The 24,835-nt window shown below is 38.5% G+C and overlaps 1 protein-coding gene across 15 annotated transcripts in view; it reads left to right on the top strand.

Annotated features, from left to right (window-relative positions):
• The window catches only part of KDM4C (lysine demethylase 4C), a 444,753-nt gene that overhangs the window by 274,834 nt on the left and 145,084 nt on the right, over positions 1-24,835 (top strand). For 14 of the 15 annotated variants that reach the window (XM_047829319.1, XM_047829318.1, XM_047829309.1 and 11 more), the window contains 3 exons: positions 15,881-16,062; positions 17,726-17,939; positions 19,763-19,839. In XM_047829319.1, coding sequence (XP_047685275.1) covers positions 15,881-16,062; positions 17,726-17,939; positions 19,763-19,839 — 473 coding nt within the window. The other variant, XM_047829323.1, reaches the window with a different exon arrangement.

Here is a 24,835-nt window from a genome sequence, read left to right as displayed (position 1 = left end):
ATAATATTTATATTCACTTAATATTATATATGTGTTTATATTTATTATATTTTATTAATGCTCTTTATTTTTTATTTTATTTTTTTTTTCAATTTTTTTTTAACGTTTATTTATTTTTGAGACAGAGAGAGACAGAGCATGAACGGGGGAGGGGCAGAGAGAGAGGGAGACACAGAGTCGGAAGCAGGCTCCAGGCTCTGAGCCATCAGCCCAGAGCCCGACGTGGGGCTCGAACTCACAGACCGTGAGATCGTGACCTGAGCTGAAGTCGGACACCCAACCGACTGAGCCACCCAGGCGCCCCTATTAATGCTCTTTAAAAACATCATTTATAATGCCAGCATAATATGGCCATTCCATAATTTATTTATACATTTTTAAATGAACACTTTTGGGGGGATACTTTTGGACATTAGGACATTAGGACTAAAGGACATTAATCTTTTTTATTAATCATAAATAATAGTGATGTTTTTAACTGGGAGAATAAAGGCTTTTTTCCCTGAAAGGATAAATCTTTTTTTTTTTTTAATAAATGCTTATTCATTTTTGAGAGAGAGAGAGAGAGGAGAGAGGAGGGGCATAGAGAGAGGGGGACAGAGACGATCTAAAGCGGATTCTGCACTGACAGCAGTGAGTCCGATGCGGGGCTCGAACTCACACACTATGAGACCGTGATCTGAGCTGAAGTTGGACACTGTACTGTCTAACCTACCCAGGTGCCCCCAAAGGATAAATATTTTGATAGAAATGTTTATATAGATATTTTAAAAGTTATTTATTTATTTTGAGAGAGCTCAAGCAAGGGAGGGGTAGAGAGAGAGGGGGAGAGAGAATCCCAAGCAGGCTTTGCACTGTCAGCGTGGAGCCTGATGCAGGGCTCAAACCCATGAACCATGAGATCATGACCTGAGCCAAAACCAAGAGTTGGGTGCTTAACCAGCTGAGCCACTCAGACCCCCCAGAAATGTTTATATAGTAAGAGAGAATTGGGTACCTGTCTAGATGAGCTTTTCCTGTTTCAGTCTTTCATGTCATGTTAAAAGTTTAGTATTTAGGGCATACATTTTAGGTAATTTTCTAGATGAAAATTTTCTGGATAATATTTGCAAAGATTATGCTGAAGATCCCACAGGTTAATGCTGGAGACCTAAAAGGGAAGGAAAACCATCATTTGTTGAAGCCCCAGGCCTTACATATTAATGGCTAGCAGCTTTATGACTGGTATCTCATATAACCTTGTAATTTAGAAAATCTTGTGCTCATTTTGGAGATGAAGAAGCATGTTTAGAATTGTAACCAAACTTTAAGACCACATGGATTGCATGAATGAAACATTTTAAGTTATTTTAATAGAGTTGTATTGAAGCTCCACTCTTATAGTCATGTTTACCTCAGATTAGTTGCATGACTAATTCTAATTATATAATTCTGATTAGTTGTATAACTAGTTCATAACTAATTGTGGTTCTAGACCACAAAGTCAGGGGTTTATTACATTTCTTACCTAATTTATTATAATGTTTAACTATATGATAATTTGCCATAGACTTAATTTTATGATCACATGAGCTAATATTTTTAAATATTATATTTTAATTTCATTCCTTAATATAAACTTGTTTTTAGTCACATATACTTTTGTATGAAAAGCAATGTAAATTCTTTTATATAGAAAGTAACCAAAAATAAATACCTAATCAGTAAAATTAGAAGTGTGTATGTAGGGGTGCCTGGGTGGCTCCGTCGGTTAACCGTCCGACTTCGGCTCAGGTCATGATCTCATAGTTCGTGAGCTCAAGCCCTCTGTCGGGCTCTGTGCTGACAGCTCAGAGCCTGGAGGCTGCTTCACATTCTGTGTCTCCCTCTCTCTCTGCCCCTTCCCTGTTCATGCTCTGTCTCTCTCTGTCTCAAAAATAAATAAACGTTAAAAAAAATTAAAAAAAAAGTGTGTATCTACAATAATCTCTAAGATCACTTCTCAGTGTCCCCTGCTACACCTTGGAAAGTTTTATTAATTTGAGAGAGAAGTTGCTCTCTGAATAATGGAACATAACTCCAAGTGAGTATAAAAACTGTTACAAAGATTCTATGAATATTTTAAGATTCTCAAGTGAATTGCAGCAAGCCTAACTATTTTTTCAGAACCAGAAAGTGTTTAGGATTTCCTGGGCTCCCAACTTTGTAATATGTGCTAGGATTGAGTCTCTTCCATGCAATCCCTTTCTGACTGCTGTGTAGTCATTGGGTCAACATCAGATGCACCACTGGCCCTCAGACTCTATAGTTACATACTAAAAAGACACATTTCTAGCTATGCCTTTGTGACTGGATTCGATCTTTGAAAAACACCATTGTTTATGGCCCCGAGGAAAGGGCCAGTACTACAAGTATGAATACTTCTGACAGCAAATGTGTGGGTCATATTTCCCAATCCAACCATTTCTTTCACTCCCCAGACACAACTGGGTGTCCTACAATTTAGTTTCTGATGCTAACAGCTCAGAGTTAGTGCAGCCCCCACAGGTTAAGGAGTCATTGCCACAAGATGCCCCTACTTCAGATATCAATTGCAAGTTGTTACTCGTGACCAATGTACTATAAAGGCTGGGGCTTCCTACAGCTCCCTTCTCGGGTTTGATCATTTGCTGGAATGGTTCACAGAACTCAGGAAAGCACGTTATATTTACTGGTTTACAATTCAGGGACAGCCAAAAGGAAGGGATGTACAGGGCAGGGTTGGGGTGAGGAGAGTATGTACAGAACTTTCATCCCTCTCCAGGTACATCACCCTCACAGTATCTTGATGTGTTCAATGCTGAAGCTTTCTGAACCCTGTTGTTTAAGGTTTGTTTGGTTTATAAGTTCCAGCATAGTTAATGTACAGTGTTATTTTCATTTCAGGGATACAATATAGTGATTAAGTAATTCTGTACATTTACTCACGGCTCATCATGATAAGTGTACTCTTAATCCCCTTCACCTATGTCACCCATCCTGCCGCCCATCTCACTTCTGGCAACCATAGTTTGTCCTGTATAGGTAAGAGTTTGTTCCTTGGTTTATCTTTATTTTTCTTTGTTTTGTCTTAAATTTCATGTAAGAGTGGAATCATATGTATTTATCATTCTCTGATTGACTTATTTTGTATGTGTACACACACACACATGCACACACACACATGCGCACACACACACACACACACCACAACTTCTTTATCCATTTGTCTATCCATGGACCTTTGGGCTCCTTCCCTAATTTGGCTATTGTAAATAATGCTGCAATAAACATAGGGGTGCATATATCTTTTTGAATTGGTGTTTTCATATTCTTTGGGCAAATACCAAGTAGTGGAATTACTGAATCATGTAGTAATTCTATTTTTAATGTTTTGAGAAATCTCTACACTGTTTTCCAGACTGCCTACACTAGTTTGCACCAGCAGTGCATGAGGGTTCCCCTTTCTCCATATCCTCACTAACACATGTTTCTTGTGTTTTTGATTTTAGCCTATCTGACAAGTGAGAGGTGATATCTCATTGTAGTTTTGATTTGCATTTTCCTGATAATAAGTGTAGATTTGATTTGCATTTTCCTGGTAATGAGTAATGTTGAGCATCTTTTCATGTGTCTGTTGGTCATCTGGATGTCTTATTTGGAGAAATGTCTATTCATGTCTTCTGTCCATTTTTTTTAGTTAGATTATTTGTGTTTTGGGTGTTGAGTTTTATAAATTCTTTATATAGTTTAGATACTAATCCTTTATTGGATGTGTCATTTGCAAATATTTCTTGCATTCAGTAAGTTGTCTTTTAGTCATGTTGATTGTTTCCTTTGCCGTGCAGAAGCTTTTTATTTTGATGTAGTTCCAATAGTTTATTTTTGCTTTTATTTCTCTTGCCTGGGGAGACCTATCTAGAAAAATGCTATGGCAATGTCAGAGAAATTACTGCCTGTGCTCTCTCCCAGGATTTTTATGGCTTAAGGTCACATATTTAGGAACTTAGTCCATTTTGCATTTTAGAGCTTTTATGGAGGCTCATTTGTCCACACAATTGAATAAACCATCGTCTATTGGCAATTTAACTTAATCACCAGCCCCTGTCCCCTCCACTGAGGTCAGAGGTGCAGCTGAAGTGCCAATCCTCTAATCATGCCTTGGTCTTTCTGGTGGCCTGCTTCAATCCTGAAACTATTTCAGGGCCCCCAACTACCAGTCAGTCATCGTATTAGCATACAAAAGATGCTTTTATCTATTCTAAGATTCCAGGAGTCTTAGAAGCTCTGTGTTAGGAATGAGACTAAGACCAAATATTTCACCCAATGGTGCTCTTCTCACCCATACCTCTCAGGAAATTCCAAGAGTTTTAGGAGCTCTCTGCCAGGAACTGGATCAAAGACCAAATATATTTCATTTTATATCACAGTATCACAGTGAGTATGATTTGAATAGCAAGCAGGGAGGATAATTTTGGAGATGCATTTAAGACACACTGATGAAGCATGAGGTGAGTTGTAAGCAGGCTGCCTATGAGGGGCTGCTTAGTGTGATTTTATGTAAGAGGAAGAAGTGTGATTACCTGTTAGTATTCAGCTATCATATATATAAATAAAGTATTGTTAATTTACCTCTTAATTCTTCTTGAGCACTATTCATGGGTACTTTGTGCATATCTATTCCCATTACCTCTCTCCAAGAGCTCTTATTTTTGCCAGAAATATTTATTTATTTTTTCAACATTTATTTATTTTTGGGACAGAGAGAGACAGAGCATGAACGGGGGAGGGGCAGAGAGAGAGGGAGACACAGAATCGGAAACAGGCTCCAGGCTCCGAGCCATCAGCCCAGAGCCTGACGCGGGGCTCGAACTCACGGACCGCGAGATCGTGACCCGGCTGAAGTCGGACGCTTAACCGACTGCGCCACCCAGGCGCCCCTGTTAATCATTCTTTTAAGTAAAAATGGTGTCCCATGAAAGAGACAGCTTATCCATCTTGCAATTCAATTAATTGCATATGTGCTTTTCCCCAAGACAACTCTTGAACTTCATTGTGCAGCAGGAGTACTGTATGAATATATCCCATGTTTATCACAAATTTAATAAAATCGATGCCAGGGTGAGATAGACAAATAACGTCTTTGTGTTATTATGAAAGTAATTCTGACCATCCAGACCCTGTGAAATTGTCCTTTGTGTCTCTGGGAGTCCACAGACCTTACTTTGAGAACTGCTGTTAAACTATTAGCTCTTCTTTTGTTCTCGTTGGGAATACAGTAACTGCTGGTAATGTTTTCACAGATTTACCAAACTTTGATGCACTTACGCCAAGGGATTTTTCATTTGCCTCACTCGCTGCTGAATCTACAGCAAATTGTAGCATTCAGGATGAGACTCAGATCTGTGTACAATCTTCTGATTGTTGGTATGCTGTTATAAAAGAGGATATAATTTTTTGGGGTGCCTGGGTGGCTCAGTCGGTTAAGTGTCCGACTTCGGCTCAGGTCATCATCTCGCGGTTCGTGAGTTCGAGCCCCGTGTCAGGCTGTGTGCTGACAGCTCGGAGCCTGGAGCCTGCTTCAGATTCTGTGTCTCCCTCTCTCTCTGCCCCTCCCCTGCTCATGCTCTGTCTCTCTCTGTCTCAAAAGTAAAAATAAAAACATCAAAAAAATTTTTAAAAAGAGGATATAATTTTAGTAATAAAAACATTGGTAATTCATTAAATGCCTGCAGTGTCTATGTCTTTTTATGTTTGATAATTTCTACCCTTGCCCTTTTATTTTACAAAGATGTTGTGAGAATTAATTTGATATTTAACAACTGTAAGAATCTATTTTTATCACATCACATGTTTTAAAATACATCATGTTGTGAGGTGATTATGTACTAATGAGTACAGTGACTCACTTAGGGGTTCGTTAGTCAACTATAGTTGAAGAAAGAGAGGAAGAGAGGAAATTCCTAGGCATAGGAAATGATCGAAACGTCTCAAAGCTGCAATAAAAAAAAAAACATTTTTCATCATCTGTATATTGGAAGTAGAAGTATTTTTTTTTTTTCTGAAATTTATTGACAAATTGGTTTCCATACAACACCCAGTGCTCATCCCAAAAGGTGCCCTCCTCAATACCCATCACCCACCCTCTCCTCCCTCCCACCCCCCATCAACCCTCAGTTTGTTCTCAGTTTTTAACAGTCTCTTATGCTTTGGCTCTCTCCCTTTCTAACCTCTTTTTTTTTTTTTTTCCTTCCCCTCCCCCATGGGTTCCTGTTAAGTTTCTCAGGATCCACATAAGAGTGAGACCATATGGTATCTGTCTTTCTCTGTATGGCTTATTTCACTTAGCATCACACTCTCCAGTTCCATCCACGTTGCTACAAAAGGCCATATTTCATTTTTTCTCATTGCCATGTAATATTCCATTGTGTATATAAACCACAATTTCTTTATCCATTCATCAGTTGATGGACATTTAGGCTCTTTCCATAATTTGGCTATTGTTGAGAGTGCTGCTATGAACATTGGGGTACAAGTGGCCCTATGCATCAGTGCTCCTGTATCCCTTGGATAAATTCCTAGCAGTGCTATTGCTGGGTCATAGGGTAGGTCTATTTTTAATTTTCTGAGGAACCTCCACACTGCTTTCCAGAGCGGCTGCACCAATTTGCATTCCCACCAACAGTGCAAGAGGGTTCCCGTTTCTCCACATCCTCTCCAGCATCTATAGTCTCCTGATTTGTTCATTTTGGCCACTCTGACTGGCGTGAGGTGATACCTGAGTGTGGTTTTGATTTGTATTTCCCTGATAAGGAGCGACGCTGAACATCTTTTCATGTGCCTGTTGGCCATCCGGATGTCTTCTTTAGAGAAGTGTCTATTCATGTTTTCTGCCCATTTCTTCACTGGGTTATTTGTTTTTCGGGTGTGGAGTTTGGTGAGCTCTTTATAGATTTTGGATACTAGCCCTTTGTCCGATATGTCATTTGCAAATATCTTTTCCCATTCCGTTGGTTGACTTTTAGTTTTGTTGGTTGTTTCCTTTGCTGTGCAGAAGCTTTTTATCTTCATAAGGTCCCAGTAATTCACTTTTGCTTTTAATTCCCTTGCCTTTGGGGATGTGTCGAGTAAGAGATTGCTACGGCTGAGGTCAGAGAGGTCTTTTCCTGCTTTCTCCTCTAAGGTTTTGATGGTTTCCTGTCTCACATTTAGGTCCTTTATCCATTTTGAGTTTATTTTTGTGAATGGTGTGAGAAAGTGGTCTAGTTTCAACCTTCTGCATGTTGCTGTCCAGTTCTCCCAGCACCATTTGTTAAAGAGGCTGTCTTTTTTCCATTGGATGTTCTTTCCTGCTTTGTCAAAGATGAGTTGGCCATACGTTTGTGGGTCTAGTTCTGGGGTTTCTATTCTATTCCATTGGTCTATGTGTCTGTTTTGGTGCCAATACCATGCTGTCTTGATGATGACAGCTTTGTAGTAGAGGCTAAAGTCTGGGATTGTGATGCCTCCTGCTTTGGTCTTCTTCTTCAAAATTCCTTTGGCTATTCGGGGCCTTTTGTGGTTCCATATGAATTTTAGGATTGCTTGTTCTAGTTTCGAGAAGAATGCTGGTGCAATTTTGATTGGGATTGCATTGAATGTGTAGATAGCTTTGGGTAGTATTGACATTTTGACAATATTTATTTTTCCAATCCATGAGCAGGGAATGTCTTTCCATTTCTTTAAATCTTCTTCAATTTCCTTCAGAAGCTTTCTATAGTTTTCAGCATACAGATCCTTTACATCTTTGGTTAGATTTATTCCTAGGTATTTTATGCTTCTTGGTGCAATTGTGAATGGGATCAGTTTCTTTATTTGTCTTTCTGTTGCTTCATTGTTAGTGTATAAGAATGCAACTGATTTCTGTACATTGATTTTGTAGCCTGCAACTTTGCTGAATTCCTGTATCAGTTCTAGCAGACTTTTGGTGGAGTCTATCGGATTTTCCATGTATAATATCATGTCATCTGCAAAAAGCGAAAGCTTGACTTCATCTTTGCCAATTTTGATGCCTTTGATTTCCTTTTGTTGTCTGATTGCTGATGCTAGAACTTCCAGCACTATGTTAAACAGCAGCGGTGAGAGTGGGCATCCTTGTCGTGTTCCTGATCTCAGGGAAAAAGCTTTCAGTTTTTCCCCGTTGAGGATGATGTTAGCTGTGGGCTTTTCATAAATGGCTTTTATGATCTTTAAGTATGTTCCTTCTATCCCGACTTTCTCAAGGGTTTTTATTAAGAAAGGGTGCTGGATTTTGTCAAAGGCTTTTTCTGCATCGATTGACAGGATCATATGGTTCTTCTCTCTTTTTTTGTTAATGTGATGTATCACGTTGATTGATTTGCGAATGTTGAACCAGCCCTGCATCCCAGGAATGAATCCCACTTGATCATGGTGAATAATTCTTTTTATATGCCGTTGAATTCGATTTGCTAGTATCTTATTGAGAATTTTTGCATCCATATTCATCAGGGATATTGGCCTGTAGTTCTCTTTTTTTACTGGGTCTCTGTCTGGTTTAGGAATCAAAGTAATACTGGCTTCATAGAATGAGTCTGGAAGTTTTCCTTCCCTTTCTATTTCTTGGAATAGCTTGAGAAGGATAGGTATTATCTCTGCTTTAAACGTCTGGTAGAACTCCCCTGGGAAGCCATCTGGTCCTGGACTCTTATTTGTTGGGAGATTTTTGATAACCGATTCAATTTCTTCGCTGGTTATGGGTCTGTTCAAGCTTTCTATTTCCTCCTGATTGAGTTTTGGAAGCGTGTGGGTGTTCAGGAATTCGTCCATTTCTTCCAGGTTGTCCAATTTGTTGGCATATAAGTTTTCATAGTATTCCCTGATAATTGTTTGTATCTCTGAGGGATTGGTTGTAATAGTTCCATTTTCATTCATGATTTTATCTATTTGGGTCATCTCCCTTTTCTTTTTGAGAAGCCTGGCTAGAGGTTTGTCAATTTTGTTTATTTTTTCAAAAAACCAACTCTTGGTTTCGTTGATCTGCTCTACAGTTTTTTTAGTTTCTATATTGTTTATTTCTGCTCTGATCTTTATTATTTCTCTTCTTCTGCTGGGCTTAGGCTGCCTTTGCTGTTCTGCTTCTAGTTCCTTTAGGTGTGCTGTTAGATTTTGTATTTGGGATTTTTCTTGTTTCTTGAGATAGGCCTGGATTGCAATGTATTTTCCTCTCAGGACTGCCTTTGCTGCGTCCCAAAGCGTTTGGATTGTTGTATTTTCATTTTCGTTTGTTTCCATATATTTTTTAATTTCTTCTCTAATTGCCTGGTTGACCCACTCATTCGTTAGTAGGGTGTTCTTTAACCTCCATGCTTTTGGAGGTTTTCCAGACTTTTTCCTGTGGTTGATTTCAAGCTTCATGGCATTGTGGTCTGAAAGTAAGCATGGTATAATTTCAATTCTTGTAAACTTATGAAGGGCTGTTTTGTGACCCAGTATATGATCTATCTTGGAGAATGTTCCGTGTGCACTCGAGAAGAAAGTATATTCTGTTGCTTTGGGATGCAGAGTTCTAAATATATCTGTCAAGTCCATCTCATCCAATGTCTCATTCAGGGCCCTTGTTTCTTTATTGACCGTGTGTCTAGTTGATCTATCCATTTCTGTAAGTGGTGTATTAAAGTCCCCTGCAATTACCACATTCTTATCAATAAGGTTGCTTATGTTTATGAGTAATTGTTTTATATATTTGGGGGCTCCGGTATTCGGTGCATAGACATTGATAATTGTTAGCTCTTCCTGATGGATAGACCCTGTAACTATTATATAATGTCCTTCTTCATCTCTTGTTACAGCCTTTAATTTAAAGTCTAGTTTGTCTGATATAAGTATGGCTACTCCAGCTTTCTTTTGGCTTCCAGTCGCATGATAAATAGTTCTCCATCCCCTCACTCTCAACCTAAAGGTGTCCTCAGGTCTAAAATGAGTCTCTTGTAGACAGCAAATAGATGGGTCTTGTTTTTTTATCCATTCTGATACCCTATGTCTTTTGGTTGGTGCATTTAATCCATTTACATTCAGTGTTATTATAGAAAGATACGGGTTTAGAGTCATTGTGATGTCTGTATGTTTTATGCTTATAGTGATGTCTCTGGGACTTTGTCTCACAGGGTCCCCCATAGGATCTCTTGTAGGGCTGGTTTAGTGGTGACAAATTCCTTCAGTTTTTGTTTGTTTGGGAAGACCTTTATCTCTCCTTCTATTCTAAATGACAGACTTGCTGGATAAAGGATTCTCGGCTGCATATTTTTTCTGTCTAGTACCCTGAAAATCTCTTGCCAATTCTTTCTGGCCTGCCAAGTTTCAAAAGAGAGATCAGTCACGAGTCTTATAGGTCTCCCTTTATATGTGAGGGCACGTTTACCCCTTGCTGCTTTCAGAATTTTCTCTTTATCCTTGTATTTTGCCAGTTTCACTATGATATGTCGTGCAGAAGATCGATTCAAGTTACGTCTGAAGGGAGTTCTCTGTGCCTCTTGGATTTCAATGCCTTTTTCCTTCCCCAGTTCAGGGAAGTTCTCAGCTATGATTTCTTCAAGTACCCCTTCAGCACCTTTCCCTCTCTCTTCCTCCTCTGGGATACCAATTATGCGTATATTATTTCTTTTTAGTGTATCACTTAATTCTCTAATTTTCCCCTCATACTCCTGGATTTTTTTATCTCTCTTTTTCTCAGCTTCCTCTTTTTCCATAACTTTATCTTCTAGTTCACCTATTCTCTCCTCTGCCTCTTCAAGCCGAGCTGTGGTGGTTTCCATTTTGTTATGCATTTCGTTTAAAGCGTTTTTCAGCTCCTCGTGACTGTTCCTTAGTCCCTTGATCTCTGTAGCAAGAGATTCTCTGCTGTCCTGTATACTGTTTTCAAGCCCAGCGATTAATTTTATGACTATTATTCTAAATTCACTTTCTGTTATATTATTTAAATCCTTTTTGATCAGCTCATTAGCTGTTGTTATTTCCTGGAGATTCTTCTGAGGGGAGTTCTTCCGCTTGGTCATTTTGGATAGTCCCTGGCATGGTGAGGACCTGCAGGGCACTTCCCCTGTGCTGTGGTGTATACCTGGAGTTGGTGGGCGGGGCCGCAGTCAGACCTGATGTCTGCCCCCAGACCACCGCTGGGGCCACAGTCAGACTGGTGTGTGCCTTCTCTTCCCCTCTCCTAGGGGCGGGATTCACTGTGGGGTGGTGTGGCTCGTCTGGGCTACTTGCACCCTGCCAGGCTTGTGATGCTGGGGATCTGGCGTATTAGCTGGGGTGGGTAGGCAAGGTGCTCGGGGGCAGGGGGGGCAGGCTTAGATCACTTCTCCTTAGGTGATCCACTTCAGGAGGGGCCCTGTGGCAGCGGGAGGGAGTCAGATCCGCTGCCGGAGGTTTGGCTCTGCAGAAGCGCAGAGTTGGGTGTTTGCGCGGAGCGAGCAAGTTCCCTGGCAGGAACCGGTTCCCTTTGGGATTTCGGCTGGGGGATGGGCGGGGGAAATGGCGCTGGCGAGCGCCTTTGTTCCCCACCAAACTGAGCTCTGTTGTCAGGGGGCTCAGCAGCTCTCCCTCCCTTTGTCCTCCAGCCTTCCCGCTTTCCGAGCAGAGCTGTTAATTTCTGACCTCCCAGACGCTAAGTCGCGCTTGCTGTCGGAACACAGTCCGCCCGGCCCCTCCGCTTTTGCCAGCCCGACTCGGGGGCTCTGCTTGGCCGGCGAGCCGCCCCTCCGCCCCGGCTTCCTCCCGCCAGTCCGTGGAGCGCGCACCGCCTCGCCGCCCTTCCTACCCTCTTCCATGGGCCTCTCGTCTTCGTTTGGCTCCGGCGACTCTGTTCTGCTAATCCTCTGGCGGTTTTCTGGGTTATTTAGGCAGGTGTAGATGGAATCTAAGTGATCAGCAGGACGTGCGGTGAGCCCAGCGTCCTCCTAAGCCGCCATCTTGCCGCAACTCAGAAGTATTTTTTTCAAAAAGTAAGTAGATGAAGGTGTACTAAAATGGAACCAGGAAGTGTGGAGGTTCCTCAAAAAAGTAAAAATAGACCTACCCTATGACCCAGCAATAGCACTGCTAGGAATTTACCCAAGGGATATAGGAGTACTGATGCACAGGGGCACTTGTACCCCAATGTTTATAGCAGCACTCTCAACAATAGCCAAATTATGGAAAGAGCCTAAATTTCCATCAACTGATGAATGGATAAAGAAATTGTGGTTTATATATACAATGGGGTACTACGTGGCAATCAGAAAGAATGAAATATGGCCCTTTGTAGCAACGTGGATTGAACTGGAGAGAGTGTTATGCTAAGTGAAATAAGCCATACAGAGAAAGACAGATACCATATGGTTTCACTCTTATGTGGATCCTGAGAAACTTAACAGGAACCCATGGGGGAGGGGAAGGAAGAAAAAAAGAGGTTAGAGTGGGAGAGAGCCAAAGCATAAGAGACTCTTAAAAACTGAGAACAAACTGAAGGTTGATGGGGGGTGGGAGGGAGGGGAGGGTGGGTGATGGGTATTGAGGAGGGCACCTTTTGGGATGAGCACTGGGTGTTGTATGGAAACCAATTTGACAATAAATTTCATATATTAAAAAAAAATAAAATAGAATGGAACCAGGAACAGGAGTAGAGGCTAAAAGGGAGAGTTTTCATTTGAAGTAATGTGATGAAAGTTTTAGATATCCCAAAGGGATTCCCCACACCCAAAACCTTCTTGGTTCCCTAAGGGATTGAGATTTGCTTTAAATGAATGTCATTCATCTATGAAAAGCAATAGCCAGGTTAATCTGTCGTTGACCAATGCCATGGGTCAAGAGTAAGCAAGAGTTCTTGGGAGATGGAGGAGAGGATGAAGAAATTTCAGGAGGACAGAATGTTTACCTTCAAAAATGTGCCAGTGGGGGCGCCTGGGTGGCTCAGTCAGTTGAGCGTCTGACTTCGGCTCAGGTCATGATCTCGCGGTTTGTAAGTTCGAGCCCCGCATCTGGCTCTGTGCTGACAGCTCAGAGCCTGGAGCCTGCTTAGGATTCTGTGTCTCCCTTTCTCTCTGCTCCTCCCCCGCTTGTGCTCTGTCTCTGTCTCTCTCTCAAAAATAAATAAAGATTTAAAAAAAATAAGAAAAAATGTGCCAGTGATTTTGACGTTTAAAGCTAAAGTAAAATCTGAATAATCATCTGATTAAATGCACTGTCTTTTCCCCCTCATAAAATATTGTAGCATTTAATTGATAGATCAAATGAAAATAAAATGATTAGATGGATTTTACATAATAATGTATATATTAAGTATGTCACTTTAGACTTTACAAAGATCTCCAGCACTTTAGATTTTATTTTTTTTAAATGTTTATTTACTTTGACAGAGAGAGAATGCATGTGCATTCAATCAGGGGTGGGGCAGAGAGAGAGAGAGAGAGAGAGAGAGAGAGAGAGAGAATCCCAAGCAGGTTCCGCAATCTCAGCTCAAAGCCTAACATGGAGCTCAATCCCATGAACATGAACCCTGGGGTCATGACCTGAGCCAAAATCAAGAGTTGGATGCTTAACCAACTGAGCCACCCAAGCACCCCAGCACTTCAGATTTTAAAGAGAAGTTTTACACTTACTATTTCACTTTAAAATTAAAAAGAAAAAAAAAAAAGCTCTTAAGTAGGTGAGAAAGGAATTCTCACTATGTGAGAATCTATTTACCCAAAGCCGTAAGCCTTTTGATCAAAGACTTTGAATTAAAAAAAAATTTTTTTATGTTTTATTTATTATTTTTGAAAGAGAAACAGCGCGAATGGGGAAGGAGCAGAGAGAGAGGGAGATACAGAATCCGAAGCAGGCTTCAGGTTCTGAGCTATCAGCACAGGGCCAGACACGGGGCAGAACCCACGAGCTGTAAGATCATGACCTGAGCTGAAGTCAGTCACTTAACCGACTGAGCCCCAAAGGGCTGAATTTAAAACTAGGTCTCTGGAGTAACAGTTCCCTGTACTTGGTGCTGCACAGTGTTGCTGCCTTGACACTTTTAAGTGATGGGATTACATAGTTATGTTCACTGTGTATTCTGGCCTGGAGATTATCCAAACAGAAGATAAATACTCTTTGGGCCAGAGTACAACATCACCTTTGGGGAAGGACATCTGTAGAGCAAGATTCTCTACCAGGTCACTGTTGAGAAAGTTTGGGAAGTGTTCAATTTGAGTCAGGCTGTCCTAGGTCAAGTCTTGCTCTGGGTCTTGCCCACACTCTCTGGCTCCATTGTTAGGAATTGTCCTTTTCCTCTACTTCTTTCTCTTTGTTAGGCTTTTAGGAGGTAATAGTATTTCCTCCATCCCTAAAGATAGTTTGAGAACTCTGTACATTTACTTATGACCAGCCAAAGGGATAAGGGCATCATCTATCTTGTATGTTTCAACCTTTTATAATAAAGTAAGTGATATGGTAAACTTATAGTGTGTCAGGAAGAGGCAATAGCTATTCAAACCCAAAGGATTTCTTTTAGTTTATATCCCAGTTTTAGTGTGTATTTGGGAGATATTAGCCTGTAAGTTAAGGACCTAATGGTATTTCAAATTCTTGGTTGACTTTTCACTCCCATCTTTCATTTGTCAAATCTAAGTGTTCACAGAAAGTCTTCTATTCTGTATTATAGGGAGACTGAGGTGGAAGTGATTTCTGTTTAGCATCAGATTACTTCACTGCAAACATTCTTACCTTTTGTCTTGCTTTCAAACACTGCCTGGCTGAATACTAAGCATTTTCTGTAGATGATGATGATGATACCATTACCACCATGGAAACAGGAACATTCCCTTTCACTTCAGTTGGCATTTGATGTCTTTTGAGTTATTTTCAGCCTCATTTAGCCCATCTTATTTTTCCATCTCAGCAAATCTATTTTGACTTTTTTTTTAGACCAGGTAAGTCAACAAGGCAAGGGCTGGAGCGCACTGATTCACAGGAGCACCTGTGCTTGGGACTTGAGGACAGTGCTCCACAGTTTTGATTTGTAAGACTGTGACAGCTACTGGTGAGGAGTTTTAGAATGTGTCACAGCTGTAGATGTTAAGTACTAGATGTGCTGTGATGGCTGCCACCTGCCCTGGTATACTGTCCCCTGCTATAGACATGAGGAATTTTTTTCTCTTAACCTGTTAGGTCTTTCTGTATTTTTCTGGCCTTCTATAAAATTTGGTAAAATGGTATTTTTGTGGAGTAGATCTCTGCCTCTTTCACATTAACAGATGTATGTGCTTAAGAGACTTAACCCTCAGGGGGCATTATATTGAATAAATAAGATTTGAAAAGGAATTGTCCTTCATATTCATGTAATGGCAGTGTATTGCTTGGCATCTGATAGGTGCTCTATAAATATTGTTATGAATTCTTGAACCCAAAAATTAAATGACATTCAATTAATAAATTTTTGTTTAGCCACATACAATGTTAGGTGAAGAAATGAAAAATATTGGCAAGGCAGTTACTGGGCTAGCAAATTCCTCTGCTAGTTGGAAGGTAATCTCACAGATAAAAGCTACTTTACCATGTCAGTTGTTAATGGTAGCAGTGGAAACACAGAAGTGAAATTGAAGGAGGGGACAGTTTAGTCATTCCTGGCAGGAATGGGGAGGGTGTCAAAAGGAGACTCATTGTCTGGCCATTAGATCTGATCTAGCGCTTGAAGATGAGGAGGATGAAAAGAACATTCCTTTTGTTCTGCTTCTGTCAGGATGTATTTGAAAGATAAAATAGGTTTCCTGTCTGACATTAATATCACAGGTACTTTGGAATGTTTGCTTCTTTTATAACCAGGGTGAATTTTCCCTGGGTCCCATGCTCACAGTGTTTTCATGCCTTGATTTGTAAGAATTGCCCGAGGTTCCATCGATTGAGGAGGAAGTGGAAGAAACAGAGTCTTGGGCGAAGCCTTTGGTCCACCTTTGGCAGACGAAGTCCCCAAACTTTGTGGCTGAACAGGAGTATAATGCAGCCATGGCCAGAATGGAGCCACACTGTGCCATCTGTGCTCTTCTTATGCCATACTACAAGGTAATAAGGGTTGAGGGGTCGCTGTCAAGGTGTCCTTTCACTGCTGCACTTTCTGTATGACCATAAAAACACAGATGAATCATTGTAAGGTAAGTATGCACATGAAAAGGAAGGCATTGATATGTATGTACCCACATGGCCGTTACAGAATAGCAAACAGAATTTCTGAGTGCTACTTGAAAGACATTTTTCTGATAGTGCTTTATTGTTTTAATTAAACGATTGGTTTATTTATCAGTCTTGGTTTATTTCAGTCAAGGGGAAGTTCCATCCTTTCTTTCTACCCTTTTCATCAAGAAACACAGAACTTAAAGCGTAACCATAGTAGAAGCATTGCAAAGAGAGAACTTAGCCCTACTTTCTGTTTTGTGTTTGAATATATCATTCTCAATAACATGTCACCTCTGGGCCCACATTTAAAGTGTCTCTCTTCTCCTGTGGAACACACATATGATACAGCAGGACTCAATACAAACCGAATTGTTCAGTTCACCCTCATAGCCAGCTATGCACGGTGCTGTTTTCAATGTTATTTCACATATGTAGTACTGATGGCATTTTAGTTTGCTGTGGGCCACATTCTTTAACACCGTCTTGGACAAAGTGATCTTTAGGAATCTAGTAAGGGTGGAACTTCTTGACCTATTTTAAGATATACTATACTATTAAGTGTATCGATGTGAGCATTCTGTTCTGAGTTATATTCTTAATAATTGAATCAGAAGTATTTTGTTTAAGATTGCATCTCTCTTAGAGTCCATGTAAATACTTTCTGTTCAACCATTTCAAGGCATGAAAATGTGTGATATACCACATTTTCAGACCTTTGTAAATGGAGGAAGTAGTTTTCTCACTTATCTTTGATGTGGCCCTTGTGAGTGACACACGTTGTTTTTATTTTCTGTTTAGTCATTGAATGTCTGTGTTTTCTTGGAAAAACTTAACTGTATTGACTCTGATTTCTATATCATAATCTGCCTGTGTATTTTCCCAATAATTAAAAAAATTCTCACTCAAATTATAAGATATAGGGAAATTTATTAATTTAAGAACTCTGGAGATTAAAGGATAGTTCATTAAGTAGAATTTCAATTAAGAATTAAATGCTTTTCATTTATTTTGGTGAGAGATGACAGTTTTGTTTTGCACATATTTTCTTATTTAGTGACATTTGCCAGATCTTTCTGTCTTGATGTTTTAAAACTTGGTGGTGAGGTGAAAACCTTCAAAAATTCTCTAAAAACTGTTGCACAGATTAAAACTGAGGTCTTTGAATACACTCTTTCAAGTGTGAGCAGGTAAAATTCTTCAGTAAATTAAACCAGGTCTGTTAAACTAGTGGAAATAAAGAAGTGAATAAAAATTCATCAGAAAAATTGATGCTTTCCATGAACTACTTATGTAAGAATATAGTTTTAGCAGGTTATCACTTTTTGTACAAGCAGATGTACAGAATGTCCTCCTGTTTCTACAGCTTTAGCTTCTGGATGGGAGCCTGAAGAGGAACATTGATAAAAAGCTAATAGTTATATCAAGGAAAGCAACAGGAAGAACAGAAGCTGGAAGTTAGTGCATGGAACCTGTTAGTGGATTTGAGTGACCAGAACAAATGATGAACTTTTTTGCATGTTAATCACTCATGTGAGAATATTATGTTTTTCAGCCAGATAGCAGCAATGAAGAAAATGATTCTAGATGGGAGACAAAATTAGACGAAGTTGTTACTCCGGGAGGAAAGACTAAGCCCCTCATTCCAGAGATGTGTTTTATTTATAGTGAAGAAAATATAGAATATTCTCCGCCTAATGCCTTTCTGGAAGAGGATGGAACAAGTCTTCTGATTTCCTGTGCAAAGTGCTGCGTACGGGTTCATGCAAGTAAATGAATCTCTCATTCATCAGTTGTTAGCTTTCAGTGCTTCACATAGTCTTTTTTCTTACCCGTTTGTTCCCTGCCAAATGTATTACATTGAACTTTGGCATTTTTAATGGTTAGATCATTCTTTCTCACATTGCTCCTGATGAAAGTATGAGTAAGTATAATAATCCCTTTTTCTACAGTTTTGTGCAGTGTCAGTGAAGAGAAGTTTTGTTTGTTTGTTGTCCAGATAATGGGGTCATTGTGGGGCTCCTTTCATACACTTGAATTTTACTTATTTTAAGATATAGTTTGTAAAAACTTGACTTTAAGCTCACATGTTGATTCATGATTATTTTTCTTTGTGACTTTTTAAAAAGAAAACAATATTTCTTTGGTGGTTTGGGGAATTATTGTTAAATTTAATAATCATAGAGCTTAATTTTTATTCTTTGTAAGAGTAAGAGATCTCTCTTGCCTTCCAGGGGAGAACAGTCATTACAATTATTTCCCCCCGGACTGAGATGGTAGGGCTCCATACCTGTCTCAGTTTGGTATTTTCACATCATGGATAAATGGCAGATAGATTTTTTTTTATTATTAGCCTGCCTTGTAAATCCTCTGAAATGTGAAAATATTCTAAATCTATTTTAAAGCATTTTAATATTCCAGATCTCACGAAATTATATGTCATATTAACATACTTTTGTAGGGCTTATCTCTGTCAGTGTAGCACACAGACAAGGTAGGCATACCTTCTGTATTTACCCCTGAGAAACACCAGTCTTACATTGACTAAGTTGAAATGCTTTCCCTATCATTTATTGATTAATTGCATATTGTCAGCTTCCCCAAGAGATTTGAACATAATGTACTTAAAATATAGCAATTCTTGTACTTGTGTCAGTTTGTAACACACCCATATATATATATATACACACACATTCACCCTGTATTATTATAGAATATAACAGCCAATTCATCATTTCACAAAAAACTAGGATTTAGTTTTTATTCCTAAATGTACTAGTTATAGAATTTAGCCATAGTATTTCATAAACATGTGTCTGAACTAAACATTTTATAGCCTTGGTTAACTATGATAGGCTTTTCTTTGGTAATCACATTTCTGTTATTTTCTCTTTTATTTAAATGTTATGGAAATTTGATATTAAAAATTACTTCTTTAAATCTTTTAAAACCCTTTGAAAGAAAGTCGGAATAACACATGTTTGTTGGTACTGTATAATTGCTGCTTATATTTGCATCATCAGCTATCTCCTTACACAGTTATTTTGAGTCAGACATGTAACTGAATAGACAAGTAGAATTGAAGATACCCCTTCATCACTAACCGTGAATTGTGCATCCTTTGTCCCTATCACTGAAATTAAAACTAATTAAACATTTTTGAAATGTAATTTTAAATTACATTAATTTGCAAAATATGTCAGAGTTTATTTATTGTGTTATTTTAAAACTTCTTCAGATTTTGCTTCGTGAATTGCAGCTTATTTTGAAATATGTTTTGTATGAGTAAAGGACTGGACCCAACAATTTAGAAATTTACTTATTGCATCAGTTTCCTTTGATAACTATTATGAGCATTTAGTAATAATTACGACCCATACTCTCATGTTTCCTGGTGCTGATCCTGTTAGTTATGAGGCATTAGAACCAAAAGTATCTTTGAGACAGCCTGGTTTATGTTTTGTTATAAGCAGTGAGAATCAAGAATGGTATCATGGCAAGTAATTCCGATTTTATGTATTCAGTGCTAAGATGTATAATATTGCCAAAATATGAAAGACCTAATTCATGGATCCATTCTATTATATTATAGGTTGCTATGGTATCCCTTCTCACGAGATCTGTGATGGATGGCTATGTGCCCGGTGCAAAAGAAATGCATGGACAGCAGTAAGTGGCCTATTTTAAGATATTCTAACCCCTCTTCTCACTCTGCCCACTGTGGACACGTTTAAATCTAGCAATAAGGTAAGCATGTGCACATGCTTTTGTGTGCACTTCTACACTTACCCATCTTTCCAGTCTTTTCTTTTCAAATCATCCTTTCTGATAGCTCTGTTCATCATTGAAATATTAAATACATTTCTAGGTGTCACTTCTCTACTCAGGAGCCTACAGAGGTTGCCAGTTCATCAAAGCAAGTCTAAAATATTACTTCATTTTCTGGCGTAGCTCTATTTTGCAATTATTGAAAATGTATTCTAAGTAACAGTCAAGGTGAGGATTCTTGCTGACCCCTAATGAAACCATGCTCATATGTAACTTTTCCACTAACATGAGGTCTTTCCCCCTGTTATTCATTCATGCATTCATACTTCAACAAACTTTGGAGTCTGTCCTGTGCTAAGCATTACCATGAACTTGAGGCAGAATCTTTCAAAAATAAGATACCACACTTGGGAGACATAGATTCCTTCTCATTTTAAATTGTTTTTCCTGATGAACCTGTTGAAACTTTAGCTTACATCCAAGCATTGAGTTCTGCTCACCTGTTTTTTCACTTAATCTACCCTGTCACCTGTTTTTTCACTTAATTATGTGCTACCTTGATATTTCTTAAAAAATCTCTTTCAAGAACTATCAGGCATTTTTGAAAGTTAGGACCTGTTATATCTCAACATTGTACCCTCACTCTTGATCTCAGAGCAGATTATTTCAATTGTAATAGTAGCATTTGCTTTATTTCTCAGTGATCTCCAATGACAATGAATTAAATTTCTTTGCAACTAGAGTTAAAAACCTGATGGACAATATAAGGAAAATGCCTTACATGATGAAAATTTATGTCATGATATGTATGTTTAGCTCTCAGGGTTGAAAGAGACATATGGTGACTATAGGTTAAACATGTCTGAGAATGTCTTTCTGAGTGATTTTATTGCTGGCATTCCTTTAGATAGTGAGGGGAAAATGGGGGAAAGTATGGACATTCTTTATAGCCCAAATAATCTTATCTATTTGGTGTTAGAGGTACTATCTTCTATTTAAGAAGTCTTTTATTAGTGGGCCCAGAAAACATTTTAATATTTCCTTTGATGCGATCATTATGTTAACAAAAACTATGTAAGTGTAGAGTATCTTAAAATTGGCCAGAAAGTCCTGCTGTTATAAGTGTATTCAATTCTTGTTTACCATGCATGTGCTGTGTTTATTGTATGAGCCAACATAAAGCTTTGTAGCATCAGTCTGGCCAGTGATGTCCTCTCATTTACCCTGAAGTATAGGTTTAGATATTAGAGATATTCTAACCCAGTTCACCAAGGTGTGAACAATTCTCTGTTTCATCCACAGTTACTGCTTGACTCCTGGGCTTACACACTGAGCAGTTCTGTTACCCAAGGTACTATTGTCTTTGCATGGCAGAGCCAGGGTCAGGCCTAAGCCACCCACCCTGATTTTAAGGCTGCTTCTGATAGTTTGTGCTGTTTTCCTTTAGCATGTCTTAAGAAGGAAATACTACATCAATAACTCTTTAGAACTGATTTAAAGCTTCTATTTATGTTAACCTCTCACAACCTTGGAAAATATGTCTTTTGTGTTTTAATTTTGATACCATGTAAATCTCTTTCAAATTGCAGTAGAAATTGAAACTTCTTATTTTAAACAAAGTTTAGTTTTCATTCTTTTTTGAGAGAGAGTGCACACAAGAGAGCACTCCTGCAAGCATGCACAGGGGAGAGGCAGAGGGAGGGGGAGAGAGAGAATCTTGACCAGGCTCCATGTTCAGTGTGAAGCCTGACTTGGGCCTCAGTCTCACAATCATAAGATCATGGACCTGAGCTGAAATCAAGAGTTAGACTCTTGGCTGAGTCACCTCGGTGGCCCAGAAATGGAAATTCTTAAATACAATTTTACAATGATATTTTTAGACCCATATAATACTTCTAAGTGGAAATGACCCAAATTCACAGTGAGCCAGTTGTTTTTTCAACTTACCTGTTTGAGTGAATTTTGTCTAGGAAGCTTTATTCCTACTTTTTTCTCCTTAGAAATCAGTGAATTGCAGTTTAAGCATTGCAGAGAAGTAACTGGTAATATCAATATTTTGGCTTTAACTCCCTTATTTAGTATGGCTGTGTTACAGTTAATTTTTAGCAGACACGTTAAGTATGATTCTTTGGGTTTTGTGGCTGGAATGATTGCATTTTATTTATTTAGTTTATTTACGTATTTGAGATGGATGAAGACAGCATGAGTGGGGAGGGAGCGGAGAGAGGGAGAGAGAGAGGGAGAGAGAGAGAGAATCCTAAGCAGGCTCTGTGCTGCCAGCACAAAGTCTGATGTGGGGCTTGAACTCACGAACCCGTGAGATCATGACCTGAGCTGAAACCAAGAGTCAGACGCTTTAAGCTTTAACCGAGTGAGCCACCCAGGTGCCCCTGGAATGATTGCATTTTAAAAGTATCCTTAGACCTGACTTCTTCAGGAATCAATCTCACATTGTCAGTTTTAGGTTCCAGAGGAGACTTACAGCTCCTTTTAATGGAGGCTCCAAAGGAGCTGATGGAGATCTAACAGTGCAGGGGTGGGTCAGATGATATTTCATTGCTGGTTTGTACATCACTAACTCTCATTCCTAACTATTTTGTAGGATTTTCTTTTTAAATATACTTTGTGAATGTAAGACTTATTCATCATGGATACAAAATATTTCAATAGCATATTTTGCTTGGGATTTATATTTATGCAACAAATGTGATTGTTCCAGCTAATTCTGTTCCCTTTTATGATGAGTATTTTACACATCTGGAGGCTAGAAAGAACGTAGCCTGAAATACCTTATATTTATCTTTATAAGGTATATGTGAAAGTTGACTGTGGTTCTGTTTTTTAAAGATTCATTTTAAAGAGTTCCCATATGACGGATGAATGAATAAAGAAAATGTGGGGGGTGTATATATATAGATACACACTGAAATTTCACATTCTGCCATATAAAAGAAGGAAATCCTGCCATTTGCAACAATATAAATGGACCTTGAGAGCATTATGCTAAGTGCAATAAGTCAGAGAAAGACAAATGCTCTCATTTATATGCAGAATCTTAAAAAAGCACACTGAACTCATAGAAATAGAAAGTAGACCGGTGATTGCCAAGGGTGGGGGGTACTGGGGGCAATAGATAAAGGTGGTTAAAGGGAACAGACTTCCAGTTTATTCTGGGAATATAATATACAGTATAGTATTTATAGTTAGAAATACTGTAATGTATAGTACTACACTTGAATATTGCTAAGATCTTTAAAGTTCTTGCCACAAAACAATAAATAAATAAATAAATAAATAAATAAATAAATAAATAAAACTATCTGAGGTGATGATGTGTTACCAAACCTTATTTTGGTGATCATTTCTCAATATGTAAATAAATCATCATGTTATACATTTTAAACTTACAATGTTATATGTCAATTACATTTCAATAAAGCTAGGTGGAAAAGGAGACTATAACCATAACTGTATCATAGAGTTAAGCATTAGTAATTTAAATTTTGGAAGTAAAGGCATTGTAGGGATTATTTCATCTGTTCTGAATTAATTCACTTATTCATGAGGAAATTCTCTTAGCATTACAAGGTTTTGTCACTGTCCACTTGGGCGAGGTAACTGAGGACTTATGCAAGGCTGGGATCAGTGCTCACAGACCAGCCGTCTTTTTATTTACCAATTCTAAAGAGGAGCATTGCTCTGGCCCCATCTGTTCTGTTAGATTTTAAGTAACCAGAATCCAGAACTTTGTCTCATTTACCTCTGTAGAACCCCTCACACCTGGTGCAGTGTTGGATCATTTCTGAACAGGTGAAGCATAAAGTAGGAAGGTTGTGATTGCAGCGATAGGGACCAGACATTTATTTGTGGCCTTTAGTGCTCTCACTGTTTCCAGAGTTTTGCTTCAGTACTCTCTGTGTTTCATTTTGCTACCTTTTCTTTATCCGTTTATGTCAATTAAAACAAGAAAGAAGAAGCTGTATTGCAGCTTCAATTGAATGTATTGGTGGAAGAGATTAGTTACAAATTTTAGATTGCACCCTAACTTGGATTCTAGGATCCTGGCTCTATATCCAAATTCAAATGAAATGAAATTAGATAAAGAACCACCCCTCCACCCCAGCCCCGCAAATACCTGTCTATCCTCAGATTCAGGTTGTACATCCAATTGTTCTAGTAAATAACATTGCTTTGTACCTATTTTTCTATTTCAGTACTGCTCAGGTAAATAGATACAACTATCTGAAAGCTACCTTTGAGTTTATGGCTTAAAACTCAACTGTATTGGATTATTTTATTTTCAGTTCTGTTTTCAGCCTTTTTGTGACTATAAAACTCATTTTGGAACAATTTTTACTCTTTTATAGTATCACTTGAGAGTACATGCCGAACATTATCAAGGTCTGTAGACTGTCAATACTCCAATTCTATCATGTATTTCTTATTACTTGAATTCTTAATGTGAATCTAATCACTTTTGATTTAAAATGCTATAGTTTGTCTCCAATCTGTTTATTGATTTCCACTGAATAATGACTACAAGTTACTACTAATTAAAAATGCTAGTATTCTCACTATAAAAATACAGAATTTGTATTGTTTTCATTCAGGTTTTTCCCCAACCATTTTATTTTTATCCCTATACTGAAAAAAATGTTTTGAGTCTGGGTATTTCTGTGAAATACCTGAATACTCCTTTAGGGCTACACTTCTGATTTATGAAGAAAGATGTTAGTTATTTGTCTGGAATAATAACCTAACTACTATTATTCTAAAATAACCCATGTGCTTAATATTATATAGAGTAAGAATAGGATGTTCTATATTATATTTTGAAGAGTTTATAAGATAGAATTTTAAAGAATAAATAAATATAAGCATGTTAAAGAGGTTAAAA

This window comes from Prionailurus viverrinus, chromosome D4 (genome assembly GCF_022837055.1).
Source record: "Prionailurus viverrinus isolate Anna chromosome D4, UM_Priviv_1.0, whole genome shotgun sequence".
Taxonomy (NCBI): Eukaryota; Metazoa; Chordata; class Mammalia; order Carnivora; family Felidae; genus Prionailurus; species Prionailurus viverrinus.
The sequence above is the reverse complement of the archived record's forward strand: the minus strand, read 5'-3'. Positions and strand labels throughout refer to the sequence as shown.